Source organism: Sciurus vulgaris, assembly GCF_902686455.1.
Source record: "Sciurus vulgaris genome assembly, chromosome: 1".
NCBI classification, from domain to species: Eukaryota; Metazoa; Chordata; class Mammalia; order Rodentia; family Sciuridae; genus Sciurus; species Sciurus vulgaris.
Window position 1 is genome coordinate 10,893,571 of NC_136461.1, and position 16,329 is coordinate 10,909,899.

General features: G+C 61.1%; 1 protein-coding gene across 1 annotated transcript; it reads left to right on the plus strand.

Moving 5' to 3' along the window:
• The first annotated feature begins 283 nt into the window (after positions 1-283).
• TMEM82 (transmembrane protein 82) lies at positions 284-4,852 on the plus strand. The gene is made up of 6 exons (XM_079140907.1): positions 284-502; positions 607-679; positions 847-1,021; positions 1,472-1,889; positions 3,329-3,519; positions 3,804-4,852. Exons 1-6 carry the CDS (start codon positions 415-417, stop codon positions 3,891-3,893), a joined length of 1,035 nt encoding a protein of 344 aa, XP_078997033.1. The 5' UTR covers positions 284-414; the 3' UTR covers positions 3,894-4,852.
• Positions 4,853-16,329: the final 11,477 nt, after the last annotated feature.

The window sequence follows — 16,329 nt, forward strand, 5'->3', positions numbered from 1 at the left end:
GCCACACTTCAGGCTGGGGGTGGTGGGACTCAGACATAAGAGGAGGCAGGGCAGATGGAGCCCGGGGCTTCAGGAAAGCATTCTGTGGCTCAAACTCTCTGGGAGAGTAAGACAAGTGGACACCAGACTTTACCAGGGAAGGGACAGAGACTAGAGACCAGCCTAGGGACACCCCTTCCCCACCCCAGGCTGCCCAAACGGGAGCACCAGGCAGCAGGCGGCTCCTGGCGCCTTGCCCCTGGGGTGGGCCTTGCCTTCCTGCTGGGTTAGCCCCAGCCTCCTCCCTCCCTGGGCCTTCGACCCCTCCCAGCTCCTCCCCTGCCCTCCACCGACACCTTTGGCCTGTGTCGTCATTGTCGTCATCGGTCTGTCCCCGTGGCGACCTGGCTGGAGGCTGGGGCTGGTCGGGCTGCCATGTTCTCCCTGCCGTCCCTCCTCTCCTGGGTCCCCAGCCTCCCCTCCCTGGAGTGGGGCTCCAGCCTCCTGGACAGACTCCTGCAAGGTGAGCGGCCTCCACCCCGCCCTCCCCCGCCCTCCCCACCACCTGGGCCTCCCCCTCTCTCCCTCCTGACGGCACCTGCCGCCACCTTCCCCTCCCTCCCGCAGGCCTCGTGGGGGCCTTGGGCGTCTCGGTTCTGAACAGCCTCCTGAAAGTCTACTTTTTCGTGGGCTGTGCCAAGTGAGTGCTTGCACCCCATCCCGCGGAGTCCCTCGCCAGGCTCTGGCTTCTCTGGGCAGGGCGGGAGGACCAGTCCTCCTCCCAGCCTCCTCCCTGGGGCCTCAGGCCGGGCCCAGGCCTGGGCAGGTGGTCTTGCTCCTCTGCCCCTGCCTGCTCTGCCTCCACAGTGACCCTGAGCGGCGGCCCCAAAAGGAGCGGCTGCGGGCCCAGCGGGCCTGGCTGGAGACCCTGCACCTGGCAGGTTTGGCCCTGCTGCTGACCGTGGTCGGGGTCCGGGTGGCCGCCCTGGTGGTTCTGGAATTCTCCCTCCGGGCCGTGTCCACACTGCTGTCTCTGGGCAAGGTGAGCAGGGGGTCACGGGGGCCTGGGCCAAGCTGGAGCCCCTTCTAAGATTGAGAACCCAGGTTGCAGCTGGTTCCTGGGGATGGGACCGCCCAAGTCCCATCTCCATTCCCAGCCGGTAAATGGTCCCAGGAAAATCGTGGCTGTTCTGTCGTGAGCATCTCACCTGCCAGGCCCTGCGCGAAGCACTCTGAGGCTTCATCACCTGCCCGCAGCTTGGGCGCCAGGCTTGCTGCTGTCGGGTGGCCTGTCCCTGGCCAGTAGCCAGCGTCAGAGCTGACCCAGGCCCCCCAGCTCTCAGGAGGGCAGGAGCAGGGACCCCGCAGGGGCTCAACCTGAAGCCAGGGCTCTCTCTTTGAGAATGGTCCCCAGGTCCCTTGGGGCTCAGGCCTCCCTCAGGGGGGCCACCCTCCACCTGTGGGCCACCCTCCACCTGTGTCCTTCCACCAGGGGCCCCGGAGCCCGGAGCGGCTGCAGCTGTACCTGCTGAGCCAGTACTCGCTGGGCTGCGGGCTGGCCTGCGGCCTGAGCTTCCTGCAGGAGGGCGCCCCGCACAGCACCCTCAACTTGCTGCTGAGCCTCGGGCTGGCCGCGCTGCTGGGCTCGGGCGCCCGGCGCCTGCAGCGCCACGTCTGCCTCCTCTATGAGTTGCACAGCGGCCAGCGTTACTGCGGCGTCTGCCTGGGCCTGCTGGCCGGGGCTCATGGCCTTCCCCGGCTGCTGGGCCGGGCCCTGGCTGTGGCCTTCGCGGTGGGCAACCTGGCCGCTGTGGCCCTCATCAACCAGGACTTCCTGAGCACCTCAGAGGCCGTGCGCTTCTGGACCCCGCTCACCATCTGCTACACGCTGCTGGTCATCTACATGCAGGGTGAGGGCCCGGGGGCCGGGTTCATCTCATTGGCAGTCACAGCCCGCGTCTGGCCAGCCCTGTCATCCCAGGGCACCAAGTCCAGGGGCAGAAGCCGCAGTGAGGCCACTCAGAGCAGATTCAGCGTGTGGCGGGAGCCCCAGGGAGCTGGTGCCCGGATTGGTCTCCAAAGCTAGACAGGACCCTCTGAGGGGCGAGGCTGACAGGATGGCGGGCAGAGAATCACAGGTGCCGAAGCCCAGAGTGCGAGAGGGCACAGCACCCTCAAGCCACTGACGCAAGTCCAGGGCAGCTGTCACCCAACGGGCACTGGGAAGCAGTGAGCCTGGCCATCTCTTTTTTTTTTTTTTTTTTTTTTTATATATATTTTTAGTTGTTGATGGACCTTTATTTTATTATTTTATTTATATGTGGTGCTGAGAATCGAACCCAGTGCCTCACGCGTGCCAGGCAAGCGCTCGACCACTGAGCCACAGCCCAGCCCCTGGCCAGCGTTTTTTTTGTTTTTTTTTTTTTCTTTTTTTTTTTGAGACGGTCTTGCTAAAAGTTGCCGAGGCCGTCCTCAAACTTGTAATCCTCCTGCCTCAGCCTCCCAAGTTGCTGGGATTACAGGTGTGTGCCACCATGCCCAGCCTGCTCAGGTTCTTAAGTGCCTAATTGAAAGCCCTGACCAGCCAGGTTGGGGGTCTGAGGAGAGAGCTCTGCAGGATTCCCAGCAGGGGAGAGTGTCTAGGGAAGAGCCCTGGCTGCAGAGTAGGGGTAGGGTGGGCAGGGCAGGGTGAGGGAGGTGTTGGGCAAAGGCCCTGAGGTGGGAATAAGCCTGGCATGCTCCAAGGACAGAAAGGAAGCCAGGCTGGTGGGTCAAGAGCAAGAGCAAGTCAGAGGACGTGGCGCAGTCGGGGCGCGGGCTCCAGCCAAATCGGCAGGACCTGGTAAGCAGGGTCTGGGCTTGGGTTTTATTCCAAGTGCAGAAGAAAGTCCCGAGAGGGATGTCCACAGAGGAATGATCTCCTCTCCTCCACCTGTTCAGAGGGTCACTTTAGTTGGTCAGTGGACGCCGGGTCGTAGGGTCAAGGACAGAAGCCAGAGGGCCGCGGGTGGAGCGCAGTGGTGGAGACCCCAGCGCTGCAAGAAAAAGAGGCGGCACCCAGGGGGGCTGCTCGGGAGCCACCTCTGTGAGGACCCGGGCGGGGCCGCGGGGGCCGTGCCGGTGACAGGATCAGACTGGCTGCGTGGAATCGAGAAGGACCAGGTCCACCCTGCACCTGCGGGCTCGCCGGCTCTGCCCAGGCCCGCAGAAGATGGCAGGGCGGACGGGGGTCCTGGCAGGTGCCCTGTGGGCGCCCAGAGAGGAGGTGGGGCGGGAAGCTGGCCCTGGGGAGGGCCGGGGAGCCGGGCAGGTGCGGCGGGCGGGCAGTGACCGCGGTGCCGTCCTGCAGAGGAACAGCGGCAGCAGCGCCTCAGCCTGCGGGGCCAGGTGCAGACGGTGCTGGTGCGCATGGGCAGCCTCTTCGTGCTGCTGCTGACCGTCGGCCGCTGGCTGGACCTCCTGGGCGTCCTGGTCTCCCTGCTGGGCGAGCTCTGGTGCCTGGTGGGCGCCCGCACCCTGCTTGACCTTTGCCAGATCCAGGTGGGCACCACCCGCCGCGCGTCCCGCAGGCCCCCAACCCCTGCTCCCAACAGCCCCGGAGCCTCCGGAGGCCCAAGTTTAAGGAGGACCAGGGTAACCTCTCTTGGCAGAGGGCGGAGGGAGCGGGAATCTCAGGCTGAGTTGTCCCCCAGGTCGCCAGAGTGCCCACAGCCTGCTGCCACCCGCACTCCAGAGGCGGACGGTCTGGGGTAATCGGGGTCTGCGGCCCCCAGGGGTCGGGGCAGTGAGTGGTGTCCTGCATCTTTTCTCCCGCCTTCCCTCAGGGCCTTCCGACCCAGAGGCCCTCAGAGCCAGCTCCAAGCCAGTCCCTGCCCTCCACACCCGCCCGGTCCCAGAAGACGGCCCCCTCCTGACTGGCCCAGGGAGGAGCTGGTGTCCATCTCAGGCCCACATGCTGACCCGCAAGGTCCTGATCTTGGGACACTGCCTGGAGACAGAGCCACGGGGCTGGCCCCCACCTGGGCCTTGTCCCCCCACACACACCAAAAGAGGAAGGGGAGGGTTGGGGGATGGGGGCGCTGGAGGCCCTGAGTTAACCCTTCTTCTCAGGGGGCAGTGTTTACAGCCCCCTCAGACCTGATTTCTTGGGCAGGGTTGGGAGGACGGTGGCCAGCTGCAGCCTCGGATGGGCTTCCCCCTTTACCAGCAGCCCTCCGTGAAAAATAAAGATGATTTTCTTAAACTGCTTAGAATCACAAAGACAGAGAGGGAAAGAATTTTCAGAAGCCACACAGCAATTCCAGTGGAGTCCTCGGGTATCTTCCTCAGGGCTGGCTCAGGCTAGGTGTGCTCCTAGGGAACAGGGCTCCTGGCAGACAGAGGAAGGGAGCCCAGGGGTCAGGTGGAGGGTGTAGCATTGAGGTGGCCGAGGAGGTAGGAGCTGGACACACAGCCTTAGGTAGACAGTGTCCCGTCCCACACTGCGAAACTGCTGAAGAGGGAGTGGAGATGCGAAGGCCTCTCTGGTGCTCTTGGGTCTCCAGTCCTTGACCTTGACTTGTCTACAACCATGAGAATCCTTCCCATCTCAGTCCTGTTGAGGGCGAGATCAGGGAGATCAACATGCTGGGCATCGGCTCCTCTGCCTACCTTCTGGATGACCTTGGATGAGCCCCTACCTCTCCGAGCCTGTCAGAAGAATCTCCGCTGTGTGTGGTGCTCACCTCGTGCTGGGTCCTTTTATTATCCCATTTCATCTTTACGTCAACCCCTAAGGTCATAACTGTTATCCCTTTTTACAGATTTAGAAACTGAGGCCCAGAGAGGTTAAGTACCATGCCGGAGGGCACACAGAGGTTAAGTAAGCTTCAGGATTTGAAGGCAGGCAGTCTAACCCCCAGTTCTCCCTGCTCTCTTTTGGTTTAAGATTTGGAGTCAAGGAAAAAAAGGGTGGGGGGTGACCAGCAGGCTCTGGAATGTGGTTCTGGCTGCCTTTTGTCTGTGGTAGCCTGAGGCCCCTCGACAGGCAGGAAATGCAGCCCACTGGGCAGTTGGGTTCCATGGGGATCAAGGCCCCAACTCAGGGCCCTGTCCTGGGGAGGCCCGCGGGACAGAGGCACCCCACTGCCACGGGCTTCCACAGGTTGGAGAGCCAAGGTCATCTGGCTGTGGCAGGGAGGAGCTGAAGCCCCCTCCGGGCTCTGATGGCAACTTCCTCTCTGCAAAAACCACCATGTCCCCTGTAGGCTGCTGCCTGGGAGTGGGCGGGGATGGCCTGGGACGCTCCACTCCCCACCTCAGGGCGGTCTTGGGGTTCAGCACAGGCCGTATCCAGGGCTGGGCCAGGTGGTTTCAGCCCCTTCCCTCTTGAATGGCCACCCATAGAACAGGGTGTGGAAGCCCCTCCCCCAGGACAACCCAGAACCCCTTCCCTCTGGGCAGGAAACCAGGCCAGTCTCGGAGGAAATGTCTCCGCTGCTGGGTGCGGCCGCCCCTGCCAGACCCAGACCGGACTCTGCGTTCCAACCAGGGCCCAGTGTTTCTGCTGGAAGGTGCCCCAGTCTCTTAGGCCCTGGCACCGCCTGGGACCCATCGGGGACAGGGTTGGGAGGGGCTGGACCCAGCAGTCTTTTCCTTTTTATGGCCACAGGGACTCTTTTCCAAACAAAGTGGTCTAATTTTTATACCCTTGTCGGACACAAAATCATTTGATAAGAAAAGAATTCCATTCCAGCCCACGCGTCCCAATTTTTAAGTGAGGCATTTAGCAGGTCTCCAGCCAAATGGGGGGGGAAATGGCCTCAGGTCCCAAGGGCATGGGCGGTCTGAAGCCCACTGTCGGGTGAAGGCGAGGCTCAGACGGCCTCCTCCACAGGGACCCCTGGGCTCTGGCTGGGGCAGGGGGACAGCTTTCTAGTGAGAAGGGAGCTGGGGTTCCTGGCAGCACACCTACCCTGTTCCCGCCCCAGGATGGCAAAAATAAAGGGCCAGCGTCCCCCGTCCCTGCTTAGAGCAGGTGGTGGCTGCTGTGGGCTGGGATTGGCTGAGCAGGCCTCCCCCTCCTCTTCCGAGCTGTGGCTCTGTCCCCAGGGCCCTGCATTCCTTCACCTGCTGATTCCTGCGTGCTGCGTGGAGCCGGCGCAGGGCTGGACTCCAGACACCGAGGTGCCCAGGTGCACAGCCCCCTCTCATGGGGTCCCCCTGCAGGGATGGAAACAGGGTGATAGCAAGTGGCGCCTAGAACTGCGGAGGTCGCGGAGCTGCGCGAGGGCGGGGAGCACAGGACGGGCGGAAGCTGACTGTTGGACGCGCTGTGTAACAAATGGCCCCCAGAAGTGCAGCAGCTGGGAACCACGGACACTCGCCGCCTTGCTTTTTCTTTGGCTCAGGAATCTGGGTGCCGCTCGGCTGGGCCATCTGGCTCAGTTTCCTGCCAGCTGCAGTCGGGAGTCAGCCGGGGCTGCACTGCCACCACAAAGCCGGGGACTTCCCTCAAGTCCTTGCCCTCAGAACACAGCGGCTGGATTCTCTCAGAGGGGAGAGTGGCACCCCAGGGTCTTTGCCAGATTCTTTTATGAGCAAATCTAGTCTCTACCCTCTGAGGAGGGGGTTGCCCACTTGGTAAATCTCAGGAGGCCGGGTCCTTGGGACAATTCCAAGGCTGCCTTCCCCCAGGGCCTCTTTGAGGAGGGGAGGATGTTTGTGCAGTGTGGACCAAGCTAGGCAAGAAACCGGGGGAAGAATGTCCAGGGCTGAGGACCAGCATGATCAAAGGCCCTGAGGCGGGAGTAGCCCAGAGCGCTGTAGAAGCCTCAAAGAGGACGGAGTTGCAGGGGGGCAGCCCTGGAGGAGGGCAGGGCCAGAGCACTCAGGGACGTAGGCAGTGTCCGGCTTTTATCCCCCACAGTGGATGGGAGCCAGGGGAGGGTTTATACAAGAAGGTGACAAAATCTGATGTACACGTCAAAGAAGTCCTCTCAATGCTGCCTCTAGAATAGACAGTTAGAAACAGAACAACCAGTTTGGAAGCCAGTCTGGAGTCACCCAGGTGGGATGATAGATTCTCGGCTAAGGGGATGGACTGCAGCCCAGGGAGGTCCTAGGACTTCAGAGTGGCCTGAGGGACTGCAGAAGGCTTGGCGTGACTGTCACAGAGGTGGGCGAATCCATTTCCCCTTTAGGAAAAAGAATCTGAAATTCTTCTGAAAAGGGATATTTATTTGGAATGAGAAAGGAAAACACAACTAATTATTGGAGACTCAGAGATTTGAGTTCATCCTCCTCTCTGGGTTGTTTGCCAGGAACGTTTGAAGGAATTGCTTCCTGAGCGTAACCTGGCCTCCCTCCCTGTCTACAACACTCCATAGCTCCCAGCAATCCCCAGACAATTTGAGCATGGGTTTCATTAGCCTCTCGGCAAGATCACCCTGGGGTAAGAGAAGTGGGAGAGGCAACAGGCAGCCCCAGGGTCCAGCCCATTTTGCCTTTGGAAGGAGGGGTCTCAGGGATTGGGGACGGGGTGGATGGGGCTGGGAGGGCAGGGCCTCTGCCTAGGCTAACAACTGAGAACCGGAGGACCCTCCAGGTGGGTGACACCAGACTTCTTTGCTCTCCGTTGGCCAGGGGGCTCTGGCCCACAGGCAGAGGTCGGGAAGGGCCTCCAACACTGTCGCCCCCTCTCTGCTCTCTCTGGAGCCTGTCCTGGCTGAAGAGCTGTGAGAACCACAGCCTGCCCAGAGCTGGCTCAGCCCCCAACCCGAGGGGATTAAGGCCCAGACACTGTTGTCAGGCCAGGTCTGGGGAGGCTGGGCCCCGCCGGGTGAGGCAGGTGGACACGGGCCTGGGAGTGGGGGCTCCAGGGCTGTAACCTTGGCCCATTAGGTAGAGAAACGGGCCTGGCCTGGACTGAAGCTCACTCCTGGGCAGACCTTGACCTTGAGCAAGTTGCTCTGCACCACGGGTTCCCCCATTTGTTAGATGACGGAGGTGGGATACTAAGCCTGGAGCTGGACCACGGCCTCTGGAGCCCCCACAGTGGACACAACTCAGCTTCAGCCATGTCCTTCTGATGCGAAGGGCCGAGGAGCACTTTGGGGAAGGAGGCACTGACCCGGGCAGGTGGCAGAGGCAGGGACCCATTGCGGAGGGGGAAGGGAAGGAGGAGGCCAGGCCCTCTCCCAGGACAGCTGTGCCCCCCACCCCCACCAGTCATTCAGTTGCTCAGGGGACGACTCTTCATCAGGAAATCGCTGTTTTTCTTTTTCTGTTTTTGTGCTGGAGATGGAACCCAGGGGCACTTCACCGCTGAGCCACCTCCCCAACCTTTTTTATTTTTCACTTTGAGACAGGGCCTCACTAAATTGCTGAGGCTGGTCTTAAACGTGTGAACCTCAGCCTCCCGAGAGCTAGGACCCAGGCGTGGCCCCCTGACCCGCTCCATCCAGGCCTTGCGACCCAGGCCGAGCGTTTTCCTTGCGTTACGTCCCGACCCCGAGGAGCTGATTCCTGGTCTGTCTCCCCAGGAGAAAGACGGAGGTTGAGGTTAGCAGGATCAGGCGACTTGCTCAAGGTTGTGGTGTCCCAGGACAGCGGGAAGCTGAAGCTCCAAACTTCAGTTCTTGTGTCCGGGTAAAAAAAATAAAACAACTCAGTCGGTCGCAAAAAGCCAAGCAAGAGAATTTTATTATGAGTGACAGTGAGGGAAGCCTCAAAGAGCAGGAGAGAGAGGGACAGAGCGAGGGACAGAGCGAGGGACAGCGCGAGGGAGACCTCCCAGCAGCGAACGTCAAGGAGACAACACTGCTTCCCGTTTAGCGCGGTGGGTCGAGGTTGCCCGGAGAGCCGGCGGCCTCAGTCACGTGCCCCGGGCTGGAGGGGGGATTGACCCTAGTTGGTCGTCTCCAGAACCATCTCCAGATGGCCACGGTGACCGTGCCCTGGGGTGGGGGCTTCATCTACAAGTCAGCCCTATGTGCATGTGGGTATGGGGTCAGCGGCCACATAGAATTTACCCCAGTGTCTTGTGCTGCTCCAGAAGCGTCTCTTTTGAAATGCGAGGAACCCACAGTCCTAAATCCTAACTGCGGTGACCTCAGGGGACCCGCCAGGAGTCAGTCCAGGGTCCTTTTCTTGATCTTTCTTTTTTGATCTCTCTACCTGTTTCCGCCTGTTTATTCTCAGAGTTAGAACATCTGTTGTTCTTCTTGCTACTTGATTGCTCACTAAAGGCAAAGAACCCGTGGTCTGCCGTGTCCTTGGGTCACATCCACTGTTACCAACGACTACCTAGCACTGGGGCTAGCAAGGGGGGGGCCCGGATCCAAATTCAGGTGGGCTGACCTAATGCCCACGCCCTCCCCCAGAGAGAAGCACTGTGCTGGGGACTGGGGACACAAAGACCAATAAAACACAAACCTGTTTTCAACCCAGCAGTCTCGGGATGTAGCCACAGGATGTACAGACTCCCAAGCCCACCAGAACCCTCCATGGAGTCTCAAATGTGGAGACAACAGTGCAGAGTTTGAGCCTGGTGCCGTGGCGCACACGTGTAATCCCAGCAACTCAGGAGGCTGGGGCAGAAGGATTGCAAGCTGGAGGCCAGCTTCAGCAGCTTAGTGAGGCCTTGTCTCAAAATAAAAAATAAAAAGGTCTAGGAATGAGGCTCAGAGATCCAGCACCCTGGTTCAATCTCCAGTCCTGGAAAAAAAGAATCCTCACAAGGAAGTCACAAGGTACTGCTAGCCCTGGGCTGCCGGAGAAAGGACGCTCAGAGAAAAGCCGTCGGCTCAAGTTCACAGGCCTGAAAATGGCAGAGCTGGAGCCGCTCAGATCCTGATGTGTGCTCCCCGCCACCCGTGGGAACTCCCCTGCCCAGCCTGAGCTCTGGACGCACACAGGGGGTGCTCAGGGAGTAGGGCTGACCTGAGGCCCGGGAGGCAGGCTGCAGGGCCGAGAGTGGAGGGTGCTGGGAGGCCGGGCTCCAGAGGCTGCCTGCCAAGGAGCGGGCCCCTCCCTGCCACACACCACAGGCTGGGCTGGCGGTTCACTTCCACCTGGGCAGCAAGCCTGCCAAAGGCGGGGCGCTGAGCGGAGGGTCCCTCCGGGGTCTCCAGCCCTGGGTTGGGGACATGAGCAAGTGCACCAGGCACAGCTGGAGGGATGCAGGAACCGTCAGAGCTAGTGTTTGTGAGGTGCCCGCTGTGGGTGAGACCCAGGGTGTGCCCTTCCTTCCTGTGTCCCCACGTTTCTGTAAAGGGAAGCCTGCACCCACCGCGAGCAGCCCAGTGCCCAGGTCACAGGTAGGAAAAGTCTCCCAGCAAGGCAAAGGACACGTCCAAGGTCACAAAGAACCAGAAATGCCCAGCCCGTCTGCTCAGCCCAAGTCTGCCCCTGCCTTCCCTCCCTGCTCCTACCCAGGGGAAGGGCCACCTCCTCAGAGAGACCCTCGTCCCATCCCCACCCACTTTTCTGTCTCGGCCCATCCTTCATCGCACAGGTCAATTGGTAATTGTTACTTGAGGTTCCTTTACAGTCTCCATCTCCCCCACCTCCCTCTAAGTTCTGTGGGGACAAGGACCCACGGCACTTGGATTGACTCCCATTGGCTCCCCACTCAAATCTCACGCAGGAGGTGCCTAGCTAGTGTCGGTGGTCAAAGTCCTTCACAGTGGACGGCAGGTGCAGAACGCACCCACAGAATGGGAGGTGGCAGATGTCCCTGCTGCCCTGGATCTTGTCCCTAAGCCTCTCTCCCACCACTTTCCTGCCACCCAGGGTCTCAACCCTAGTAGAAGACTGAGGCCCCTTGCCCGCTGGGGCACCTGAGCCTGGCAGGGAGGTGGGGGAGCAGCTGATCCGAGCTGGCAGACGAAGGGTGTGTGCTCCGTCCAGCGCACTTCCTGGGTGTCCGTTGCAGGAAGTCTGGCACCTGCCTGTCACTGACACTGACACCAGGGCTGGTGTGGGAGACTCGACTTGGGCGGCCCCTCTATCCGGAGCAGCAGCAGAGGAGGCGGATCAGGAGGCCAGGGTGCTGGGCGGCCAGTGAGTGGCACAGCCGCATGCCACTCCCCTTGGATGGTCTCGAGTGGACGCGGGAAGTCTGGATCCTAGACTGAGTCTCTGCCACCTTAGGCAAGGCCCCAAGTCAACCCTCTGGGGCTTCATTGTCCCATTTGGCAGTGCAGGTGAGGGTAGCTTTAGGGAACATCATGGAGGTGCGCTGGAGTGGACAGCTCCGCTGTGACCTGACTTGAATAGGCCTCTGGGTCACCCAGCACTTGAAAAGGAGTGCTGTGCAGAAAGCGTCTGAAAGCCCAGGCTGGCTCCTTCCCATCTCTGTCTCCAGGAGTCCCTCTTCACTCCAGAGGAGGAGGCTGTGGGTCTTCTCCAAACAGTGCTATGGAGTGGCCACATGGCCAGGCCGGCAGGGCCCAGGTGGCCTCGTCTGCGGTGCGTGCCTCTCATCACCTTGGATGGTTCTGTGGAGGGTGGCAGTGTTCCACAGCCCCAGGACCCGCGGAGCAGCATGCAGGTCTGTTTTGAATCCAGCTCTGCCCCTTGCCCCCTGCTTGGCCTTGAGCCTCTGGGGCCCTGGTGTCCTGGTGCAGACAGCAGCCATCATCAGCCCTGGCGTCCGGGGCTGGTGGGGGTTCAAATGAGAGCCCTGTAAGCTGGGCACACAGGACCCCTGGGAATGGCAGCCTTTGTTGTTGCAGAGTCTGTGAGGATCACAAGCAAAAGGGGTGGCAGGAGGGGCCGTCAGGGGCTGAGGGGCTCAGGGAGGAGGGAAAGGGTGCCTGGGCAAGCCCCTCCTGAACTCCACTCTACGGAGCCCTCAGTAGCAGCCCCAGCGTGGGCTGCAGGAGAGAGCCAGAGCCCCCTGGACACCCCGGATGGCACTGGGTCCAGCACTCCCCTGGCCCCCACCACCGTGGCTTTAATCAAAAGAACAATCTGTTTGCCTCTGAATCCGACCCGGATTCCTTTTCCCAGCAATGTTCTCTGGCCTCCAGGGACCAGCGGCCCATCCCGCCCCATCCCGGCCCCAGAGCAAGGCTGCTCCTCCCCCCACCTCATTCTATCTACTCTGCTGGGAACGAGAGGTGGAGGGAGGGGTCAGTGACAGGGCCCAGGCTAGCAAAGCAGGTAAGCAGATTGCCAGCTGGGCCCTGCCCGTCCCACCTCCCCGCCCCACCCCTTCAGGACCCTGGGACCCACCCGCAGAGGGATTAAGGGATCCAGACCAGCAGTGACAGCTCGGGACCGCACACCAAGGTGACTGGCTCCACTGGAGACTCCGAGCCCCACCCCCAGGGGCATTTCCTGAAAGCGTCCCAGACCCAGCATGTACTGAGCGCGGGCTGTGTGCTCCTCCCTGCCATCGACGCCTTTTTATGCCTAGGCCTGGCTGGAGGGGTAGGCGGAGGGACCCCCAAGAAGACACCGAGGCTCAGGGAGATGGCCCGCAGCCCGGGGCCACACGTTTAGGGAATGGCCAGGATCCCAAGTCTGGCTCGTAGGTCCCTGGCTGAGCACCCTCCCCAAGCGGACCGGGCAGGTGGGGTCGCCAACCAGGGTGGCCCCGAGGACCGGGAGAGTAAGGCGCACGCAGGGCGCACAAAGGAGGCGGTGGGGGGAGGGCGCCACCCCCGGCCTGGGCGCAGGGGCGGGAGGAGTGGTCGCGGGAACAAAGGGAGGGGGAGGGGGCGCGGGGCGCGGCCGCGCAGGTGGGGGGGCAGGTAGGGGCGCTTCCGCGGGGCGGGACGGGACCCTCCCCCGAGCGTCACCTTTTATGGTAGCGCGGCGCGGGGCGGCGGGGCGGAGGGAGCGAGGGCGGGAGCGCGGCGGGCGGCGCTGGCGCGGGGCGTCGGGCCGGAGCCGCGGGCGCGGGGCAGGTAAGCGGCTGCGGCGGGGTCCGGGCCGCGTCCCGTCCCGGCCGCACTCGGGTGACAGCGCGGGCGGCCCGGCCGGAGCCCAGCCGCGCCCCGGAGCGTGCCGGCGCGCCGGGAGGGGCGGGAGGTGCTGTCCTGTCCTCTGTCCTTCCGTCTGCGTCTGTCCCGGGAGGGGGGAGGGCGCGGCGGGGACGGCGGGGGTCGAGTCCCTGCCCCGGGGCGCGGCGCCAGGCACCGGGCGCGCAGGGCGGAAGCGCCCGCACAAAGAGGGCAGCGTCCCGCACATGGATCGCATTAAAGTCCCCGGCGGCGCCCCACGGTGACCCGGCCAGCCGCCCTGCGCCGCCGCCTGAGGCTGGTTTCTGGAGCTCCCGGAGCTCTGGTGCCTTTCTCCAGCCAGGGTCCCTGGGGGAAGAGAGGCCCAGGGCTGCTCCACTCGGGGCCTCCGATGCCCCTCCGGGCTGGGGAGGCGTGGGCTGGACGGTCCCCAGGGTGTGTGCCAGGGACTATCGTGGAGGGGGGCCCCTCCAGCCCAGATCTGAGAATCCCCGGAAGAGGCTGGGCAGCTCCGGACTCCTGCACTCAATAATGGGAAGGCTGCCCTCCCAGTCACCTCCTGCTCCCCGGCGGAATGACCAGCTGTCTTTCTCTGTGCACCTATCCAGTGCCAAGATCTTGAGCGCTCACTCTCCCTGTGTCCCTCTCAGCTACCCTCAGGACAGACTCATATTCTCACTTTTTAAATAAAACCAGGCCCAGAGAGGTCGGGTGACTGCTCAGGGTCACCCAGCGGGAAAGAGGTGGGGCGCAACCAACCCAACTCCGTACCTCTTCCTTTCCCTGGAGGAGAAGAAGGAGGAGGAGGAGGGAATCCCTCTCTATGGCTGCAAGGTCCCTTGTGGGAGGGGGGGTTGGGGTGCATCTCCCCACTTCCAGCAAAGTTTAATTCTGGATCCGACATAGACTGCTTTATCGAGGTATTAAAGAACAAAGCTCAGAGGTGGCTTGGAGGGGGAATAAGGAGTAGGAAGGGGGCCGTGGGGGCGGGGCGGCCCTCCCCATCACTCAGCCCTTCCCCGCCCCTGGGCTGAAGCCTGCAGCCAGCCCGGTGGCTGGCTGGGTCTCAGCCTCCTTCCTTCCTCTTGACAGGAAATGGCTTTCCTTCCCTTTGTTCCCACTTTCTCTGCGTTCCCAGCTGACGCTCTGATTCGCCCTTTGGGGGGAAGAAGGGTGGGGCGTGGGTTCCCCGAGCTGACGGCTGGGAGGCTGCCCATCGGGAACTTTCTCACAAGTACGCGCTCCAGGGCCATCTGGGTGCTGGAGACCAGGGGCAGGGGCAGCTCTTTCCCTGAGGGGACTCGACAGTGCTTCTAAACCCCCAGCTCAGCTCCTTCCCATGGGACCTGAGGGCCCTGCAGTGGAAGGTTTGGGAGGTTTGGGGTGGGGGTTGCCCAGCTGTGAACATCTGGCCTCAGCACTGGACATTTTCCGAGAAAGCAGGCTTATCAGATTTCCTGGAGGAGTGGAGGAGGGGTCAGAGTGGGTGGAGGGAGGTGCAGGGTGTCCTGAAGGTCCAGCAGTCTCTGGGGACCAGCCTAAAGTGTACTGACCACAAGCTACCCGGTCTGGATTGGGCCATTCTGGGTTGAGAACAGGCCTGTGAATTTGGGGCTGGTGCCATCTCAGGTCCTAAGACACCTCTGGACTTCTAGGCTGGATGCTGTTAGAATTCCTGTCTGCCACAGGCCATCCCTGACGTTCTCCTGAACTATTGGGGCTTCCCGGGGCCCTCTGAGAATTGAGGGCACAATGGGCCTTTCTTACAGCTGCCTTGAGGTCTGGTGAGTTTGAATCACAGCATTTTGGGCCCAGTGCCTGGCACCCGGTAAGTGCCCTTGTGGTTTATTCTTTAAAATTTCAGATGCACTCTGAAAACCAGCTAGAAAGCTAGATTTTTTCTTTTCAGTACTGAGGACTGAATCTAGGGGCATTCTGCCACTGAGCTACCCGCCTAGAACTTTTTATTTTTATTTTGAGATGGGGGTCTCACTAAGTTGCTGAGGCTGACCTCCCACTTGTGATCCTCCTGCCTCAACCTCCTGAGTCAGTCTTTGGGATTGCGGGCATGCGCCCTAGCGCTGGGCAAAAATAGATTCCTTAGTTCACAACGAAGCATAAAACTAAAAAGACTAAGGCAGCCTCTATAAGCAAACATATTTTCAAAATCACCTCCAAAACAAGAAACGAAATGGAGGCACTTTAGAAGAAATTTTAAATATCTTTCCTATTATATTGATTTCTTATTCAGAGCAAATTATTATTATTTATTATTATTATTATTATTATTGGTACTGGGTATTGAATCCAGGGGCACTTTACCACTGAGCCACATCCCCAGCCCTTTTTATTTTTTATTTTGAGACAGGGTCTTGCTAAGGTGCTTAGAGCCTTGGTGACTGGCTTCGAAGTTGTGGTCCTCCCGCCTCAGCCTCCCGAGTCACTGGGATCACAGGCGTGCGCCACCCCGCCCAGCCCCATACTCCCTTCTCAGCCTGAGCTATCTGTATTTTTAGCCAAACATAAACCAGGAATTGGGGGGCATATGGTGTCATTGTTACTCTCCATCAGCCACCAAGAGAGTCTGTGGTGACCAGTGCACTTGGAGATCTGGGCGCGGGGCCGAGAGTGGCCACTCGGGCTCCAAGTCCACATCAGGGTCCCTCGGCTGTCCACCTCCTGCCTACGCAGCGCGCGTCTCAAGGTTCACCTGGTTTGCTCTCCTCCCTGAGTACCGAGGCTGGACTCCAGGGTCAGCCAAGGTGGCCCAGACAGAAAGAGGTAGTGAGATAGCGGGCACATTTTTAGCCCTGCACACCACCGCTGGGTGAAGGTGGCCAGTTCACCCCTCCCGGGGCCCCCCCTCAGCCTGGGCCCCAGAGCTGCTGTCTGCAGGAACCGCCTGGGGACAGAGGAAGGCTCCTCCCAAGTCGGGCGCTGCCCCTCCCCGTCTCCACTGCACGCCTGCGCTGAAAACTGCTCAGGCAGCAGAGGGGACGCGACGTCGTTGGGGGTCAGACACACTGGTGGGGAGCTGGCAGTGGGCCCTGTGATGGGGCCTTCATCATCCTGAGGAAGCCAATGGCTGCCTGGGGTGAGGCCAGACTCTAGGGAGGCCGCATGGAGGAGGCGTGGCTAGAGCTGGGCCTCCAAGTGAAAGCTGAAATTCACCTGGGGTGGGGACAGGAGAGGAAAAGCAAATGGTAAAACCCTCCCAGCAGGTAAGAGAGAAAGGCCTAGAGAGGTTGGTTAAAATCAGATCAATGCTCTGGAAGGATCAGGGTGAGGCGGTGGGACGGAGACCATCTTTCCCCTCACACTGCTGGGGTCTGTACCGGGGCCCATGGTTTTGGAGATGGGGCAGTAAGAGATTTTGGCAATACCAGGCAGGGGGAAAAGG

Excerpts from the sequence above, each read along its gene's own strand:
- TMEM82 (XM_079140907.1), top strand. The coding sequence starts at position 415 with ATGTTCTCCCTGCCGTCCCTCCTCTCCTGGGTCCCCAGCCTCCCCTCC. Across the intron at positions 680-846 it reads TTTTTCGTGGGCTGTGCCAA|TGACCCTGAGCGGCGGCCCC; the intron begins GTGAGTGCTTGC and ends CTGCCTCCACAG. Across the intron at positions 3,520-3,803 it reads TTGACCTTTGCCAGATCCAG|GGCCTTCCGACCCAGAGGCC; the intron begins GTGGGCACCACC and ends GCCTTCCCTCAG.